This window comes from Azolla caroliniana, unplaced genomic scaffold (genome assembly GCF_043228905.1).
Source record: "Azolla caroliniana isolate FFs.n. ecotype wild unplaced genomic scaffold, voAzoCaro1.0.p SCAF_1, whole genome shotgun sequence".
In the NCBI taxonomy this organism is placed as follows: domain Eukaryota; kingdom Viridiplantae; phylum Streptophyta; class Polypodiopsida; order Salviniales; family Salviniaceae; genus Azolla; species Azolla caroliniana.
The window spans coordinates 30,474,479-30,495,001 of record NW_028230436.1 but is presented as its reverse complement, the minus strand read 5'-3'; the positions used below and the strand labels follow the sequence as shown (position 1 = coordinate 30,495,001).

Genomic DNA, 20,523 nt, shown 5'->3' with positions numbered 1-20,523 from the left:
TTGCTCATTACCAAGATGGTATGAAGAAAGCTTTCATGTAAAATATATATACATACATACATACATACATACATGCATACTGATACAATATGTATGTATATATACATATATGTGTATATTTATGTATGGGTGCAAGTTTTTGTTTCTGTTTTGTAAGGGTGAAGATTTTCAGAAATTTGTAGCTTTTAGAAGAGAAGAGAAGAGAAAGAAGAGAAGAGAAGAGAGAGACGCACGCGCGCGCACACAGACAGAGTCTCCCCAAAGATGGACATGGTTACGGAGAAATCTGTGGGAGCAGACATTGACGTAGCTATGGCCGAGAAGAAGTCGACGACGATGGTGAAAGGAGAAGCAGAAGAGGAAGAAGAAGAAGAAGGGAAAGAAAAAGATGGCCAAGGTGAAGACGGAGAACCTGTTTCCATGGCTTCTGTCAGGATCCTTGACCTTCGCCTTCTAGGTCAAGATGAGATCCGAAATATAGCTAGGTTGTGTGGCGATGTCCCTGCTCGACTCAGAGACCTCGTTCGAGACCTCATCATCAACAAATCCATCTTCAACGAAAGCTTAGGAAGCAGACGCCAGACTTTCGACAGAGAAAGAGAACGTGAAAGGGAGAGAGTTACTCGCAAGCGAGATCACCACCATCGCCATCTTCATCATCAGAACGAGAATGAGAACGAGAACAAGTATCAGAAGCAGAATCAGCATAACCGTCCATCTTCTAGTGGAGAAGCAATTGTTTCTTCTTTGAAAGAAGGGGTTGTTTCTTCAACCGGAGCAGCTTTTGCAAATTCAAAAGGAGATTTTGCTTCCTCTAAAGAAGATTTTCTTTGTGCTGAAGGAAATTTTGCTTCTTCAAATAGAGAAATCTCTTTGTCTGGTCGAACTTCTTTGGATTCTTTTGGTGTGAGCTCTCATCGGGAGCTTATTTTGCATCTTTCTCAACAGCTCAGGATCACTGAGAAAAATCTCAGAAACGGAAATGGAAGCATGTATCAGAAAGAAAATCATCTGTCTTTGGAAGAAGGTGTTCGTCCCATCCGCATTAAAAGCATGGCTAGAGCTTCTTCTACTTATTTGAATCGAGTACAAGTCCAGGATCGAGATAATCATCCTCATCTTCTTGTTTCTTCATGTTCTTCTCCTCTTCTTCCTCCATCATCAACAACTTCTGTATCGGTAAATGGAAAGGCCCTCACCATCTCTGCTACAGAGATATTGCATAGAGTAAGCAAGAAGATGAAGACAAAGGATGAAGCAAGGAGAAAGGCAACACTTATTCCTGTGAATTCACAAGCAGTTGATATAGTAACCACAAAAAGTGGTCTAGAAACAGATATAGAAGGAACACAATTGCGACAAGAGGAGAGCAAGCTGGAATTTCAGTCAGTAAAGCAAGTCAGGTGTGTACTTGAAATTTCATTCATCTATTTATATATGTTTGCATGCATATTATTCGTCTTAGCTACAAAAGAGAATTGACATCCCCAAGGGATGTGCTTTAATTGATGTGTGTGTGTGTGTGTGTGTATATATATAGACGTGTTCTTATGACAAAGAAAATGTATGTCATTTTCATGACATCTTCAACTAGCCTTTGGTCATGGTTTTGTGTCTTTGCTCATTCCTTGATCTTGTTTCCCTCCTTCAATTAATTTTACACGTGCGTGCTGTTGCCATATATACAGTGTCTGCATAATTCATCTCATATATATTTAGGCATGTGTACACTTTGTTTTAGCTACAGAAGGGAAAATCTATTGCAAATTTCCCTTATCCTTGTAACGAGCCTTTTGCAACAATGTTGCCCCTTTTCTCATTGTCTTTGATCTTGATGCATTTAATCACGACATTTTGCACATGCTTTTGCAAATCAGGTCTGTACTTCAATTCATACATACAGATGTATATAAAATTATCTCAAGTACAAATGGAAAATTTGCATCATAATTTTCCTTTGCCACATTTTTAATCCTTTTTGTCCTTGTCCCGCTGCATTTATTCATATAAATTTTGCATATCATCTTTTCAAAAACATCTGCAGCAAGCAAAGCAAGGCCATTTCATTGCCATTTTCCTTCGTGATTCCAATGCTCCTTTTTATCATTTTTCTTGCTATCACTGCATTTACTCATATTTCACATGTGCATTCATCAAAAACATATGCAACTGTGTAGGAAAGTTTTTGTTTAGGAATCAGCAAAACAAGAACTTACAACAACATTACAGACAACGAGGGAAAGAAGGAAGAATCTGAAAGCAAACGAACTTCAATGGCAGTGATTGACAGCAAGAAAAATGGCAGTGATTGACACTTCTATGACTAGCTTTCACTGAACTAACAATAATCAACAATACTCCTGAGAAGAATGTAGAAAATTCAACGTAATGCTCCAATTGGCCCCAAAACTTAGCCCCCACATATTATTTCTTGGCATCCAACTAGAATCAATGGATAAGAACAATAGAATGTTTCAGCCTCCACAACACAAGCTCTGGTAAACATGGATCCACAGAAGTGTCTTAGCTGACCTACTGTGGCTGAAAACCCTAATATTACAAATTAAACAGACTCAGGATTTTCAACCAAGCATCATTTAGGCTTTTGCGCACAATCTAGCAGGACTGAACAACAAACCCTATAGCAGCACAATTGCTCAGGCTCAAACACATCATTTACCTGTATATTACACAGTGATACTTTATCATTCCTGACATTTGACTAAATAGAATTGCATTTTAACAAGCTAGATCCAATCAGCATGCTTATGCAACAGAAACTGTTGCAGTGAATGGATCCCTTCACATGCTAGAATACTGACTCCATAAAATCAAACGTTAAACACATACAGTCATCTTAATTCCAGGGATAATCATGTGTCTAATCTCCTGCAAGAAATTGCTGTTGTGTCATATGGTACATGAAAGAGAAAATATATGGAGGAAGCGGGAAGTTAGGGCTAGAGGCCCAACTGGCGTGAAGGCGTAATAACATCAAGAAAAAGCATCAGTGGAACTGAAGCAAAAAGGGGTTGAGGTGAGACATGGGAATGAAGTGGGAATGATGAGAAGGATAAGGAAGAGAAGGAAGCAGTAAGGTGCATAGGAAAGGTGAGCAAAGGAAGGAGAACATGGTTGCAATCCGTGTAATTATTTTTTTGATCCGTTTGTTTAACATAGCCCAGGATGGAGTGCTGCACTAGAGAGATACACTTCAAGAGCAAGAACTCAGGCTGAAAACATGCATGTTTTTGCGTCAAGAGCAAGAACTCAGGCTGAAAACATGCATGTTTTTGCGTTAAAATTAAATGTATCTTTTTATATTGACTATTTTTTTGCACAAGAAAAATGTACTGACATGTTTATAACAAGTGAGCATTCTTAACAATGCACTTGACAGCTCACATCAATCGACGAACCTGCAAGAAACCGTGTATTAGTAACACTGCAGAAAATATGTCATAAAATAAGAGAAAGATGGTCCAAGGGATGTGAAGCGTGGAAGCATTTGAGAAAGCAACCTTCATTTTGTGTATTTATATGCCAAGGACATTATCTGATTAGAATGTAAGAAGCCTAGTTTTATGAAAACGAGTGAGGATGAGGCATAGGCAGTCAAGGGTAAATCCATTGAGCCTGAAATTGTTGAGTGCATTAACTTCAAGCTCTCACACTTATGGTGCCAGCTTGTCACATGTATTGTCTGAGAGGAATCAAAGAACAGTGAAATAGGTTTCTTCCTTCTAATGTGAATAAACCTGTATAGAAACCTGGGGCTTATTCTGGAGATCAAGGAAAATCATATATGAGAGTGAGTGGATGTTACATTGGTTATGCTTGATCAAGAAAATATCAAAATTTCCTGTTGGGGAAATATCAAGACATGAATGCAATGATACCGCTCATTCTGATTTATCCATCCCTTCATGTTGATGACGAGGAGTTAAGAGGGTGAGCGATGACATTTATGATAACGTGCAGGGGGGATTCAACAAGGGTAAAAGGCTGTGAACCAGTTTTTTGGTGCTAGTACATATTATTGTCTTGTTTTTGTCAAATTCATGTTTTCCCTTGATTGAATTATGTTCGTTTAAATTTCTTGCGGCATATCATCTCTTGTTTGGTTTGTTGACCATAAGTGAAACCCAAACAGTTCATCATCTATTTCTCTTTTGTGGATGACATTCTTATATTTAGATTGATTTTTAGATATTGCCTTATGGAAAAATATGTCAACTGCATCATGACATGGGACTTGGTCTTGGTCTTTTTATACACCCACGCCTTACCCTTTGGGTTTTGATAATGCGAGCGGGTTCTTTGTTGACTTGTTAATCTCAATCATTTCTGCAGAGCGTCTTTATGTTCTTTGATAATTATGTTGCAATATGGTGTAGCAAAGAAAAAGCACGCACACATATGTATATCTGTACACATATTATAAATAATGGTTAAGGTACTGAAACATAGATGCAATTCAGATTCAGCAAGTGTTCTATGTTTAATTGGCTAGTTTTGACATGGTAGCAAGCATGCCATGCTCATCATCAGTGTTGATTGTTTCTGACCTACATGTAAACCTGGTAATGAAGCTCTGCTATGGAGGAACAGATGCCTAAAGAACGAACAACGCGCTCTGGTTCCGTGATTGGTATAAATACAGCAGCAGCTCAATGTGCAAGTGATCCAAGATCACCTGAGACGCCAATATCACAGTCTGAAAGTTTCATGGAGTGCTCAGAACCTTTGATGGTACGCTGACTTTGCATGTCAATTCAAGACATTGTGAAATCATCCCCTTTCCTCTCTTTAGCCATTGACCATGGGCCTCAATTATTTTTGTTTCTGGAATTCTGAATATAATTCATGTTTTATCTTGCACGCAATCAAAACAGGACAAGTTGCTGGGAAAAGGTTCTCTTTTCTGCCTCACATGTAATAAAACATTCTCCAATGCATTCAGCCTAAGAAGGCATGCTGGTTCAACTGGTCATAAAGTGGATCTGAGCGTGGTAAATTCTCTTATGCAACTCTGGTGTTAACATTTTTTAGTATGAGCGTGAGCTTGAGGTTTTAATATAATGTCTTATGTCGTCAAGGCAAAAGCGGGAATATCCACTGCTATAAAGAAACAACAAAGTGGTCGCTGTTTATGTGTCACTTGTGGGAATTTCTATGCTACACCGTTTACATTGAAACGGCATGCATTGGCATATGGGCATTCTACTGAGGCGGTAAATTTTGAATAACATTTGAAATATTTTGCAAAGGTTTCAGATTATGTTTAAAATTGTTAATTCCTAGGTCCCTTCATGTTTATACAGAGTATGCCGCCTGTTGAACAAGAGCATGGAGAAATCAAGGATGAGGGCGAAGCTGATGCCTCTGACAAGAACTTCAGTCTGCCAAAACCAAAATTAGAGTCTCTTTGGCCTCGACATTCATGGAAGAAAAAAGTTCGGGAATTCAAATGTGGTAAATACCAGAGAAGATTTACCAAAAAGCAGCAATATGTCAATCATTTAGACCTACACTTCAAAAAGTCAAGGAAGAAAATGACCAGATCGGTTGGAAAGTTACTTGGGAGAGCAGTTGGAAGTTCCAAAAATCAAGTCAAAGGCAAGCCCATTAGCATACCCTCAGAGCATCCAATGGAAGACGTGAATGAGCAAGAGCAAGATAATGATACATCAAAGAGAAAACATGAGTCAGAAATTCTTGGAAGACAAGTCCGACCTCATATAGAAGAGATGAATGTAGGAAAGTCTATTGCAATGACATGTCAGGAATGTGGAAAAGTATTTAGTGAGTACTCTCGTTACACAGGCCACCTTAGTATGCATTCACGCTTTAGGAAATTGTATACTGCCGAAACAAGCAAAGCAAATTCGAATTCATCTCTGGATGAAGCAAGCTTTGATATTGATACAAATGACCTCATTAAGGACCTCAGAGAGTCATCAGCCTTGGGTTTTCGTAAATTGATTAGTGATACAGCTGGTACATACCTGTCTGGTTTACCAGCTAAGCTCCTCTTTACAGGAGCTTAAAAGTTAATATACTACTATTTTAACATGGCTTCCAATACTGACAAGTCATAACTCTCATTTGAGGACAATCCTTAGCATGGGGTGTACAAACTAAATTTGCATTATTGTCCAAAATTGGAATGACAAATTGTTATGTACACAGGTATGGTGACTGTTCCTTCTGATCAGTATTTGAGACTGAATGCATTGGCTTAGAAATTCCTAGATGATTAAAGAATATCCCAAGGTAAATATGACAGGTATTAGTAAAACCTGCCATGGTATGTAAATGGAGTGTGATAATTTTTTATTTCACGTATGCTGTGTGCGTTAGAAGAGAGTTGAGTTCAATGTCATCTATAACATTACCACTTTGCTTAGTTGCATTTGAGGATAAAAGCATTCCATTGATAATTCTGTCAAGGGTAGTCAATGTGAACTATGTATTATAGCCACACCGTTTTGCTCAGTGGCACTGGAGGATTAAAGCATTCCACTGATAATTTATCAAATACTGTGTTGAGTTTTTGAAAGGGACAATTGCCTGCATACAAATGTGAAATCTAACGAATGGAAATGGAATATGATAGATACGTGATTACATGGATGCTATGTGCAGCAGAAGTGAATTAATCATATATAAGAGGGTGTTTTTCTTCCCTGTATTATAGCAACATCACTTTGGCCTCTTGTTTTTGAGGATTAAAGACTTCATCAATAATACATTCGTGTCAATAACTGTATTAAAGGTCATTTGTAATATTGGCGATAATTGCATTTAAGGTTTTATTTATAAATTTGAGACGTCTAGTAATCTAAATTCTCTTCAGGTAGGATCTGGTCTTTTCTTCATCATAGAATTAGAGGTTGAAATATATGATGTTAAATTTTCCAGCGTACAAAACACTCTTCACGTTCTGCTGGTATATAAGATAATTCCTTTTATATCTGTAGAATAATAACAAAGTACCGGAGTACTAAGATCACTTCTTTTCTATCCTAATCCTTCATTATTCTACGCACCAGAGTACCAACCTGCAGATTTAGTGATGGCTTCACAATCATGAAAAGAGGTAACCAGCCAAAGTGTTTCTTTCAATCATGAGGGGTAACCAACCCTAGTATTCCTTTGACAGTACACAAACTATAACCATGACCTTTCCCCCAACCCTAGCATTTCTTCAACTGTGCGGCTACCAGCATGGAACACCCAATTTAATTTGGTCTACTTTCATTTACTGTTCTAAATAGAAGGCCATTTAGCTTAAGGTCTCAATTAAGGAGGAAAAACTGACAAAAAACAACAAACTGCAGTAACTGATCAAACCAATCATAATTTGGTGCAGCACCACTACTACAATTTCTTACCTTCAACAAATAGATTAGTAGATAAGATCTTTCCTACACAGAAAATAGATTTGAGGATACGGATTATACTTACTATACAAAAAATATAAGATGGAAAGGTGTCCTCATGTTAACCAGAAGCTTGAGAAATAGTGTAAATGAACAGGTCAGATTCAGCCAGAATGCAATGGTACATATAGCGTTCCACAAGATGAGTATTAACCACACATTTCCGCAAATCTTGCACCAAAATGCGTAGTAGAATATTGCCTATATTATGAAAGTTGAGATACTTCATTTTCTGAATAGCATGAAGTCTGGCTTAAATTTCCAGCCCCAAAACTCAAAATTTAAAGAGCACGAAGCTCTATCAAGACTATTACACTCTGATATTATAGTAGTCTGCATCAAAATGATGCAACCTAACATAGCCATCTTCACCACCACTTGAAAAGCTGTACAAGCATTCAAATATAAGGCATGATCAAAATGTGAAATCAAAATGAAATGCAGACTTAATTTATATAAACTTCACTCACCCTCTGCCATCTGGATTAAATGCAAGGGCATTGATTGGCCCAAAATGTCCCTTGACACCGCCAATCTCATCTTGGTATATCTTTAAAAATAAAAATGTGGAATCAACTCTTCCGCACACTAGAGTAGAAATTGACACTGAAACTTTCTAAGGCCAGAGTCAAACCTTGTGATAGAAAGTTGCTTCAAATTTACCAGCTCTACGATCACTAGTAGTCACTTGAGAAGCTTCTTGACCTCCTCCAATAACAACCTGCAAAAAACAAATATAAATTCTCTTTCCAACTTCATGTACTAGGCACTTTATTAGTTCTTCTGGTTGAATTATTCACTGACCCATAATGTGTCCAGTTTGTATGGCAAAAGCATTCTGGTATGGAAGGAAATAAAATCATTGAACCATCTATAAACTCCCCCAACATCTTAATACATGGTACAATAGGCAACCCTAAAAATATATGTTATATAAGTAAAATCTAAACCTAAGTCAGCTCTTTAAAGTTTTCTACCTGTCATTTCCTCTTACATCTCATTTAGGACAGCATTGTGTCTTCACATAATGTCTTGATTGCTAATTGAGACTCTTTTCATTGTATATATTATGAGTTTGATCTGTTCATTTCTCCTCTCACATGGGTTCATTCACAGTTTATCCAAGATTCCTTCATTCATGAGAACATCTTTCTTAGTTTCTGTATGATATTTTAGCATGTTTTAGGTGATGGTCTTTAGGAATGCATCTTCAATTTACAACCACATATATTGCATTGTTTTTGTCTCATCTGTTACACTGCAGACTGCAAATGGGTTAAGTAATATTGTTTGACAGTTTGAAGTATCAGACTTACATGATCAAAAAGTGGAGAGATAGCTGCAGCATTAACTGGTCGCTCAGCTGAATATGTCTTCAGAAGTTTCAATGTCCTGATATCCCATAACTATAGACAACAATAAAACAAGTGCTGCATTACCACATTAAGTCAATGAATGTAATGAATGGATACTGATGGGATGCATGTGACTATAACCACATATAAAAGACGTATTCATGCATTTATAAATACATAGAAATCAATCCTTAGGAGGTGATTGGCCAGAATGAAAAGCATACCTTTGCAGTCTTATCACTAGAACCAGTGATAAAATGTGACCCATCTGCAGATTTTGCTAATGAAGTGATGTTTTTCTGATGACCTCCATCCGGATTGCTTTCTTTTAGAATTTTACCGGTCTGTAAAAAGACATTGTAGGAGCCAGTAAACATGCTGCATATATCTCAAAAGGTTGAAAATAATTTGCATTTATACTAAAAAACACGGTCAAAATAGAATTTGCGTTCACATTAACTGGCATAGAGTTAACAAAAAAGTGTGGGCACATCTTTTCCACAAGATAACCTCACACTTTATACAGAGAGGATTGTGGGGTGTTTCTCTCATAAATTCTTGGTTACATCTAGACAAAATCAAATTCAGCATTTTGAAACATGATCATTTCATGCCCACAAGCTTCACAGGCTTATCAGCTCAACACTATCAAGCACAACAAAACCTTAGCCCGAAATTGCATACATCCACAAAAAGGAAAACAACAGAATAAACTCAGTTCAGAATACAGATAATATACCAGTACATTTTTTAGAAACACCTAGAAAATATTTGATGGAAATGAATCTTCTCACATCTACAAACCTGTGCATCCCAAATTCGAATGATAGCATCCTCACCGGCACTAATAATAGTCTTATTCAAAGGACCCCATACAGCCCTGTTAATCCTACCAGTTGGACCAGTAAGAGTAAGCAAGGAATCCCTGGTATCTGAATAATCAAGGGGCAGTGGCTTAGAAACTCTCGTCTATAATAATTTATAAAAGCAAAGCTAGTGTAGTAATAACCTTTAATGCTCTCTCCATCAACTTGTTTCACATGAATAGCCGATGGTGCTCCCATAAAGGGATCAGTTGTGATAACAGCCAGTTTGTCACCAATAGCAAAGTCCACTGCTCTTGCAGGTGATCCAAACAAGAATGTATGAAGCTGTGCACCTGTCTCTACATCCCATAACTTGACTGTCTGATCTGCAGAACCTGTAATCAACCGACTAGTATCTCCTGCACCCACACAACTTCTATTTAAGCATAAGGGAATATGCATACATGAGTACATTTAAGGTGGAGTTTCTTTTGACATTTATATGACGTCCAGCATAAAAAAGAACCCAGAAATCACAATTAATACAATATCACAGCAAATATGTGACAAATTGTTTACATTACTTAGGACATAAAGAAGAATACTTCTTTACACAGAGAAAGTTTGGAAAAATGTGGTAAGTCATATAACAACAAAACATGTTCTGATTTGTATAAAGTCGGCTGTACATGAAGATGATAGATTCATAAACGAGAACCAAGAAGAATGATTTGCTGACTTCACTATCTAAAAAACCAATGCATTGACTAGAAGGAAAAAAGCAAATCAAATGTTTCTTCATATATAAAAAACACAAGTTAAGGACTTTTCAAATCAATAGACTGAAAGCAAACAACTTATCATACTCCTGCCCCCAAATGACAGCACACTTTGAACAGCAATCAAATTGACTAGATTGGTCATAACATAAACGTAATCCTGGTTATTGGGACATGTCCATTTGAATAGCAATAAAGGTCTCTTCTAGATTAAAAACGTCTCTTGGGTTTGTTGCCTTGATCCCTTGTCTTGGCATATGCCCATGGTTGGCATCAAAGACCATGGTTGCAGTAAGACTCCAACAAGGCCACGTGGAAAAGGTCATGAATCCAGGACCATGGCAGAAGACCAAGACGAGTTAATATGCTGGGTAATATTAAACAAGCCAAGTCACTTGTAGCCAAGTTTAAGTGATGGGAAAGTGGGGGAAGATTCATGTGATACATCACAGCACAAGATGGATCCATTGCGCAATCCAAACTGAGACCAAGTTTCTGATGTTAGCTACCCCCTTGTGGTTCAGATCTTATACTGGGGGTAGATCTTTATCCTGGTCATTGTAGCAAATGCCTCCAGTAGAAAATAGGAAAGCTGCCTTAACATCATCCTCACCTCTATCTAGAGTGCAAATGAGAAGTGGCACTAGCATCGATGATTTATTTTGCCACTGTCCCAAATCGAGATGGTCTGAGTTTCACAGACCAGAACTATGAATTCCAGTTGCTCTATGACATGGTTTCATAGAGTTTGTGTCATAGAATATCATTCGTTGAATTTGATTGATAAATTCCCATTCTTGTTGATTAGACAAACACCTATCACTGGATTTTGCTGCCCCTCTATTTTCTATACAATACATTAATCTGTTTATCTCCCCTTCTCCTCAGTTTCTTTAATGCAAAAAATAAAAGATAGACTTTTTTTATTATTTACGATATCTTGAATGAGAGGAGGATAAAAACAAGTGAAAGAACAAAAGAGGCATAAGAGGATTTTGGAGAACTAGTCCACACATAACAAATTTATTAGGAAACAGTGATATGGCCTTCCTCGTACCAGACAGAATCAATGAATGAGCTGGATCAAATTATTCTTAAATTATTTTGTGATAATCAATAAGATTGGTTTTTGGAAGGATGTACCGAAACTACAGGTTCAAGGATCGATCAGCACCACACAGATAAACGAAATCAATGCAGACTAGGTCATCAAAACACTATGCAGATCTATCACCATGTAAATATATGTTCGTAAAAACGCACATATCTACACATATGTACGTGCAAATATGTATGCATGTACATTCCACGCATACAGGAAAGAGTAGCACATACTTGATACATCACAGCACCAGACAGCTCCATTGTGACCTTTGTATGTGCCAACACGTTCACCGTTGTGAGCGTACCAAACGTTAGGGGTATGATCTTTGGCACAAGAGAAGAGAAGGTCTCCATCTCTATTATACTTGAGGAAAGTGAGAGGCCTCTCGTGTCCTTTCAACAAAATGGGCCTCATTGCGAAGAAGATGTACACAGAGAAAAGGGGAGAAAAACAGGTCTTCTTCTTCAGTTCGACACTTCTTCTGACTCTCCTAGTTCGTTCCTCTGATTCTTGCAGGCTACGTTTCTTCCGAGACTATACGTCTGTCTTACTTCTTCGCGCGATCTCTCTGCAGGTGATCTCTCTCTGCACAGAGCGAACGCGCGCAGCAAAAGCGTCTTAGGTTTTCGTCTTTCTGAAAGTTATGAGGGTTTTTAGATGTAGTCTCCACGTCCTCTCAATTTACGAAGTTAGACCCCCTCCACACCCTCTCCTCATTAGTATTATTACTATGAATAGATCTCATAGTTATATATGTATAATGTACATATAGTCCATGATCCTATATATGTACATAGACGAACTACACTGAGTTCATGGACCATCCTAATCCTCTATGGCCTCGTCATTCCTCTTGCCCGCATATAAGCTTCCGAGTTCATGTGCATAGTAGCTCTCCGACCTATACAGTGGTGATAAGTAGGTCACTCTTGTTGTCAGACTAGCAAGTCGAGTCGCTCGCAAACAAAACTTCTCCAACCAAGCCATGATTGTCCTAAACGTAAGCCCTGGACACACAACAATAGACATTCTATACTACCCCAACAAGCAAGAAAGAAGTGGATAGCTACGCTTGACTCGCTGAGCAAGATGCATTGCGATTGGATTCCCCCCTGACAAGCCTCACTATAAGTCCTAGAGTAGTGTGGTATGGTAATGCAACACGGCTAGCCTTCCAGAGACCCGAACTCGCTGAAAGCCAAATGGAGCCAGCAGGACTTCCATAGTCAAATAATCGTCCGGGAATCTTTGGTTCAAAATACGGACCTTCGGCCTTCTTTCGTAGAGTGAAGGGCGTGGGTGAAACTTTTGTTGAATGAAGGACACAAGCAAGGTCGGTTGGTAATTTTGAAGTGAACTCACGTCTAGAGATAGTAAATAGAACTTGAATTCAGGCAACTAAGCCATGTACTCTGAACACATAAACCAATGTTTGATTTGAAAGGTTCGCTTGTTCCCGTAAATCTCCAGCAAAAGTCATCACAAACAAGCCACATGCAGGGAAACTTGCACGTGTGATTTTGACTAGAGAGGGAAATCCTACCCCATCGGTTTCTAATAACCATCGTACCGATTGCCGCTAGCGCACTCATAACGTTTGCTAATCTAGCATATAATAATGGTATGAAAGACAATTCGACATACTTTCACGAAATATTGCCAGTATTAAGTACGACCAATACTATTTGTTATGTGTTTGGATTATTTTAAACGGGAGAGGTTGAATGCTTCTGAATCCATTGTATTAAATTTACCTTCCACTCGCAGTATGCCTTCCATGGTCTTGGCCTGCGATTCAATTGCAATGTATTTAGCTATTGAGCCTTAAAGTTCGTGTTTTCATGTTATCGCGGCCTTGAAGAGAGACTCAGAATTTTTCATGGAAGCCAGCCTAAAATATTCTATTTCAGGTGCATTCTCCCCCGGAATATTATTGTTTGGGTACGACTGGTGGTTACACATTTTTTCTTTGTTAAGAGAACAAAACATGAAAGCTACCAAGTCCCTCTCTTGTCTTGGGATGATTTACATCTCATAATGTTATGGACAATGAATAGATGAGATACCGCCACCTTTTCGATTATTACGATTTCATACTCTTGTGTTTCTTTAGACCACACTATTAAAAGCTCTTTGTCTAAATCATGTATGGCTTGTAATTACTTTATCTACAAATACTTTCAAATGGATGCAATTCTTGGCTACAACGTTTATTAATCTTTGGGTTTGGAGACAACTAGTCTACCATTCAAACTATCCTTCACCACAAAGCAAAATGTTAGTGGCCAAGGTAACCATTCTCGTAATGAACTTTTATTTCTTGCGATTTGCTCTCATCATAATTTTGAAAGCATGCTTGCTCTATGCTATTAAGTCACGTATAAACTTCTTCGAAATATTGATCTTGCTTGTTCTACAACAAACAAACAACGAAACTATTCAAACTTTAACACCCTTCTCATACATTCTTTGGTCCATATGTTCTTTACTAAACAAGGATTAATGCAACACCTATGTATAATACACAATTGAGTTCAAATCCTCATGCATAGACCAACCACTCTCATGATTAACATGTACTTCTTGTAATTTTGTAAACCCAAGATGAAGATATAATAAGGTAGACAATCACATGTGATAAATCAGTCTTGAAAATTGCTTTCTTTGAGTTACTATCTTTAATCTCATAACTCTTGCAACCAAATCTATTCGTTTGAAAATCTTTACTATAACATTACCTAGGGCCTAGGTTAACCAATAGAGAAAATTTTCAATATACTAAATAATTTGCATATTTCTTCAAGCACTTAGCCATACCATCACTTCGTGTCATTACAATCATTTATAATGAAATTGAACCAAATACTTGAAAAAAATGCACACTAGATTAATATACTCTTTTTTCAATAACAATTATGCTATTAGAGCGAAACTTCAATATGAGGTGAAAACCCACAAAAAAAACTACAAAAAGTGGACAATTGTCAAGTAGACACTAGAGATGCTTCGAAACAATCGAAAGTAAAGAGTGTATGTTTGAAGTGGGATGTCCCTATGTGGTAGACAATTGAATATACTCAAACTTCCTTGCCACTCTTATTATTCTTTTGCTCACTAATTATGATATAGTATCATTATTCAAGGCATCAAAGGAACGAATCGCCAAGAAAAATATCACCATGTAATTCAAGCAATTAATGCAAGAATAGCCTGAATAATTGTCGAACACACAAAAGGCAATTCACCAATTTGTCCATCATATTGCTTAAAAAATGATGGAAAGGATTGACAAGGTAAACACAACAAATGTATTCATTCCTCCAAAAACACATCCTAAAATCCAAATGGTATGGGCTCATAAACCACAAAACCTATACTTCAAAGGCTCTATTTTGCCAATAAGACCCGATAATAAAGCATACATATATGGTTTTCTTGTTGATAATAAGATATTTCGTATCATGCCATATACAAATCGCAGAATATTATGCATTTGACACGAGCACATATAAGTCACATAGATTTCACACACAAATATCAATGGCTAGTTGTGAGAATTGAAAGTTTCCCTAACTCAATTCTTCCTGCCTTCCGCTAGAATGATGTGGTACCCATGCCTGTAAAAGTCAAATAAATATCTTGAAATGTCTGAAAGATAAGAACACCAGAAGAGCTAGATATTCTGGGTCAATTTCAATAAAAATCCACTCTACATGAAGAACATAAAGAGGAACAGCACATTGACAACAACTAAATAAATACAGTAAATGCTGGAACATAAAATGAATGCATTGCCTTTATATGCCCATAAAATATTATAAGTATAGGCAATAGGCATAAACATGATTTTGCAGTGGTAAATAACCTTAATTTTGCAGGTTTGTGACTAAATTGATGCATCTGATGTTACAACTACAGTAGAAAACATTTCTGCATTGTGTTTGAGATCATGTACAAAAATATTTTGCTAACATATTTCCCCTGAACAAGTGGTTTTCTAATGTTAATTTACAATCAAAGGCAATGATAAATAAATACACCGCCAAAATCTTCACGCATATACCACTTAAAGTCACATGACCATGGATGTTTTCAAAATAAAAAATGTGATGCTGTTAACGGAAATTTATGATCAACTTCAAAAGACAAAAATTCCAGGTGCATAACTTTATATGCAGATCTCAAAATACTTACGTTGATTTGAATGGTGCAGAACAAGCACCCACCACTGTAGAAAATGCAACTTCTTGAAAAGGTCCTGCCATTTTACCACGTGGAAACCACCCTAAATCTCCACCTTTCTTACCAGATGGACATTCAGAATATTCTGCAGCCAACTGCAAACAAAACACTCTTACTCCCATTCTCTTTCACTCTCCCTCTTTCTGTAGTACGTTGTATTACTATTGGGAAACCCCAAAGTGGGGTGAAAACTGACAAAATGACAAGTAGATCACTATTGGTATGCAGAATCAAAACGTTCACTCACTCTCACTCATTCATTAACTAGGGGCTGACTAACTCCCACTGAGTTACAGTTGCTTGGTATTCTGTTTCCTAAAAGCAAAGGTGTTTCCCATGATTCGAATAATTCTTCATCTTGGATCAGCCCATGCTGGAGATCTTTGGAAGGCAGAAGTTTCAGACCATCTAAACTCGGAATGTAAGTGCTTAGCCACGAGATTGCTAGTAACCTTAGGCATCTCTACTAGTTTAGTTATATTTACTTTGCTTTGTTGTTCTCAAAGATGAGATAACATCTTACAATGTAACTCTTGTTCCACTCATAAGTCATTTTGGCATCATAAGAGACATTAATATATCTTTATCTCTTAATTCCAACATGACCTTAGTATATCACAAGTTATTATAGTTGTTAAACTTAGAGTTTGGCAGTACCTTTGCAAACTCTGCTGGAGGTACTTTATCACCATTATCTAGCCATCCATCTTGTAGCTTTTTGTATGCTTCATTTATTTTCCCTTGTTTTTCACATAGAATGTGTCTTGCTGTTGAATGGAAAAGACAAGTTCTCTCTCTCTCTCTCTCTCTCTCTCTCTCTCTCTCTCTCTCTCTCTCTCTCTCTGTGTGTGTGTGTGTGTGTGTGTGTGTGTGTGTGTAGCCATGGTCTTGGTGGTTTGCACTGTAGTATCAAAGTCATAAATTTGGGAGAACCCAAGTTCCATATTCACCATGGGCTATACCCCCTCTCATTCATCGCAATCAGTCTCCTGTGAATGTTAAAAAGATGTCTCGTAATTCAATCAGCATGATCTGAAAGAGGGAATTTCTGAGCAAGAAAATATATGCAGATATCAGAACAGCACTTCTTGTAGAGTTTGGCTTTGACATGGCTAACACTCATAAGGGACCTACAAAATTCAGTAATGCAATAGAAAATGAGCCTAAATCACCAAAAATTATTGATCTCAATGCAAACAAAATCACCGACAATAGAAACAATGATTATCAGTTGCTTGGTTTCTTTAGACATTACCATCAACATGCAAGGTGAAGAGTTGCAGGCAGTCAAGATAGAGAATGGAAAATTAAAGACTCTCATGCTTGAGAACAAGCAATCTAAAAATTGTTTGAGACACAATCAACATGACTCAAAACATGAGGATGAAGTGAATCAGATTAAGCAAGCTTGTGTGGAGGTAAATGAGTGCTTAAACAAGATTGAACATAAATATACATTGACAATATCTTCGGGTAAGAAGATGGCCAACAGTGAGGCCTCTTTTTACACATCACATGATCGGTTACCTTCGGGCCTTATGATATGGATACACATGTATAGGGCAGCTCACAACCGCTTCATGTTAGTGTGAGTTATGGCAGCCAAATATGCACATAATTCTATGGAAAAACAAATCCATTAATTGTGCAATCTGCAGGTGGAATCAGTGAAACATAATGTTTGCCATTGTGTTGTTTTTCAAGAAAAACGGGCAAGATATTGCTGCCTCTTCAACCAAAGCTTTGACACACGACACAAGTTAATAGAATACAAAGGACAATGCTTTGAGATGGTTCATGCTAGAGTTCAAGGGATGCAAAGAAAGGTTGTTATACACCAGAAACACAATCATAGCAGCTCATCAACCAAGAGGCATCACAACTTTATAGCTTCATTGCTCCTCGTGCAAGATCAAAACACTGTAATTTGGCAACTTGCTATTTTTCATTCCACTGTTTACTTTTCTCCTTTTGCATTAGCATTCTGAAATACCCCACCTATGTGCTTAGAGAGAGTGGTTTCAAACACGAACACTGGATCCATGGGCCTGGGCCCCCCAATTCATAGCATTACATGGTAGCTTGTATACAAGAAAATATCATATTTAACTACCTCCTAGATGTGGGCTGCTGAGCATGACTAATTACATGTCTTTTCATGACCTCTCACTCTCTTTCTCTCCAAATTTAGACTCGAGTGATTGATTTTATATTAGCTTACCAACACATTGAAGACCGACACAGTTTGTACGTGTTATGGATACCTGGGATGCATACACAATTGTATACGATCCGTCTCATAGGCCAGTTCGAGACTTCAGTATACCTTGTGAATGCTTTTCTCGTCCTGTTTTTGTTGCTTTTCTTTCAACACAACTGTCTATGATCAGGCCAAGCAAACAAAGCTAAGCTATGTCCTCTCCAGTAGAGATACATGAAAGAAAAAGGTCATTCTTGAATTCACTATGTGGCTCTCTATCTAATAACATATTTCTAAGACGAGGTCAACTAAATCAAACAAGAGCCTTCTTTCTTCCTCTCTTTTACTTTCATGTAGGAAGAAATGGCAGAGCAGTAAGCATGGAATGCTGAGAAGGGGAAGGGGAAGGAGGGGGTACCGTACCTTTGACGTAAGTGCAGGTGCGGAGCTCCTCTGCGCTGCTGCTACCTTTGGATCCGCCCTTGCCTTTTCCTTTGGACGCGCCGCCCTCCGTATCTGCATCACCCGCTGCTTTCTTCCCTTTACTACCCCCAGTCCCACCACTACCCCCTCCCTTTGCCTTCGAATCCTTCCCCATCTCTACGCTTCTCCACTACCTTCACTGTCTGTCTGTCTGTCTGTTTTCGTCCTACATACTTCCATGTATGTACGTATCATAGCATGAACCATACGTGCATTCACATTCGAGAATGTTTTCAATCATTCTAGTATGGTAAACACCCTCGAAGTATGGTAATTTACATAGTTACGTTAAAATCGTGTTCGTCTAGCATAACATTCGTTTTCCTACGTTGGAAAACGAATGAGAATGTTATTCAAACATTCGGGCTTATTTACCTCATAATAAATAGTTAATCCAAACGTATGGTATTTATCATTCTTTGTGGGTGTTTTTCTTACGCGAATGCGAATGTACGTATGGTTCATACTATGGCTAAATACAATACTTTTGTATTCATTACATACATATTTATTATAAAGTACTTTTTTTTCAGGTAAGAGAAAGTTAAGGTGAACAGTGTAAAAGAAAAAACACATAAAATTATTTTGATAACATACGCATTCCTTCGAATTCGTATGAAAAAGGAATGTTTGTTAATGCATTCGAGTATATTACGTACTATATGGTATGTATGTATGTTCTATGTGCGCGCCTTTGCATGTGTGTATTAATGTATGCATTCTTGTCCAACGTGTCTATTTGCACCCAATTCATAGAGGGTTGGTGAGGGAATCGCAACCACGGATGGTGTGCAGAGCGCCTAGCTGAGGACGAGCGAGCAATCTGCACCGTCCAATCCTTATCCAAAACAAACACACCAGTCAAGACGCTCACGCCCTCTGTCACCAGGCGCCTAACCATTCAATATCTAAACACTTTACTCATATTAGGAAGACGCCCTACTCACACTCTTCCAACACCTTGCTCACACCCTGCTCCGTGGAAGACGCCCTACTCGCACCCTTCAAACACCCTGCTCCACAAAAGATGCCCTACTCTCACCCTTTAGACACCTTGCTCTGTAGTGTGAAAGACAACCTACTCACACCCTTCAAATACATTTCTCTCCGAAAGACGCCCTACTCACACCCTTCGGACACCCTGCTCTGTGGAAGATGACCTACTCACACCTTTCAAACACCCTACCCTGCGGAAGACACCTTACTCACACCCTCCATACACCATGCTCCATGGAAGACGCCCTACTTATAATTATTGGGGCACTCGACTTATAAAAGGTTTAAGGTATAAAACCTACATCCTTGTTGATTTTTCGACATTTTTCAAATAAGACATTGTGGTTTTAGGATGGATTGTTAGTATGGTTCAACACCTATGAGAGGCAAAGGTCACTGAAGCGGTTCATAGGCCCCACGGTAAAATACACACGAAATCATCAATCATTCATGATGAAGCTTAAGATAAGGGCGACAACCAGCTTCAATTGGACTCCATTTGAACTCCGAGGTGACATCAAATCCAATTTTAGTTGGATATGATTCTTATGGAAGTATGAAACCACCTTATTGATGTATGTGATTGATAAAATGTACGACACTCGTAAAACCCTAAACCCTAAACCATGAATTTTTTAGTATAAGAAGGTTGGGATATCAACGTATGACAATGGTGTATTGATCAATTGTGGACAAAACAGGCATTTGACAAGACACCACTAACTAGATCGTCAAGGAAGAAATGTCAAGTTAGATGAAGAAGGGTGGACCGTTCTAAATGTGAGGAGATTACATTAAATTATGATGAGAGTGCACCGGATGTGCACGTTTTGTCAAATTTGGGTTTGGTAAAGTTGTGAGAACATGGGACATGACAACCACAAGTTGTTTTGCCAGGTATTTGCATCATATTTGGGAAACTTGCATGTCGAAGACTCGAGCTAGCAGTTTTCGCGGTTGGGTTTGATGTGAGGATGATATGCAAGCAAGGGAAATATCATCCACATGGACCATGAATTTGTTCACCGTGTGGATGGAGTACACGCTACCCCAAGAGGTCTTTGAGAGGTTCCACATCGTCAATCCACTTTGGTTGGAACTCATGCGCAAAG

The 20,523-nt window shown here is 38.1% G+C and overlaps 3 protein-coding genes across 3 annotated transcripts; 1 reads left to right on the top strand and 2 right to left on the bottom strand.

Annotated features, from left to right (window-relative positions):
- The first annotated feature begins 196 nt into the window (after positions 1–196).
- MBD8 (methyl-CPG-binding domain 8) lies at positions 197–6,187 on the top strand. Its single transcript, XM_087331595.1, has 5 exons — positions 197–1,403; positions 4,593–4,752; positions 4,896–5,012; positions 5,100–5,234; positions 5,325–6,187. The coding sequence occupies exons 1-5, from the start codon at positions 265–267 to the stop codon at positions 6,048–6,050; spliced, it is 2,277 nt and encodes a 758-aa protein (XP_087187721.1). The 5' UTR covers positions 197–264; the 3' UTR covers positions 6,051–6,187.
- A 1,441-nt stretch (positions 6,188–7,628) lies between these two features.
- Positions 7,629–12,106, bottom strand: LOC147869640 (eukaryotic translation initiation factor 3 subunit I-like). Its single transcript, XM_087331585.1, has 8 exons — positions 11,721–12,106; positions 9,810–10,025; positions 9,605–9,732; positions 9,025–9,144; positions 8,762–8,851; positions 8,080–8,166; positions 7,916–7,995; positions 7,629–7,831 (listed from the first exon to the last, which is right to left on the bottom strand). The coding sequence occupies exons 1-8, from the start codon at positions 11,902–11,904 to the stop codon at positions 7,756–7,758; spliced, it is 981 nt and encodes a 326-aa protein (XP_087187711.1). The 5' UTR covers positions 11,905–12,106; the 3' UTR covers positions 7,629–7,755.
- A 2,796-nt stretch (positions 12,107–14,902) lies between these two features.
- Positions 14,903–18,559, bottom strand: LOC147869639 (FKBP-like peptidyl-prolyl cis-trans isomerase family protein). Its single transcript, XM_087331575.1, has 4 exons — positions 18,356–18,559; positions 16,390–16,499; positions 15,685–15,827; positions 14,903–15,107 (listed from the first exon to the last, which is right to left on the bottom strand). The coding sequence occupies exons 1-4, from the start codon at positions 18,528–18,530 to the stop codon at positions 15,065–15,067; spliced, it is 471 nt and encodes a 156-aa protein (XP_087187701.1). The 5' UTR covers positions 18,531–18,559; the 3' UTR covers positions 14,903–15,064.
- Positions 18,560–20,523: the final 1,964 nt, after the last annotated feature.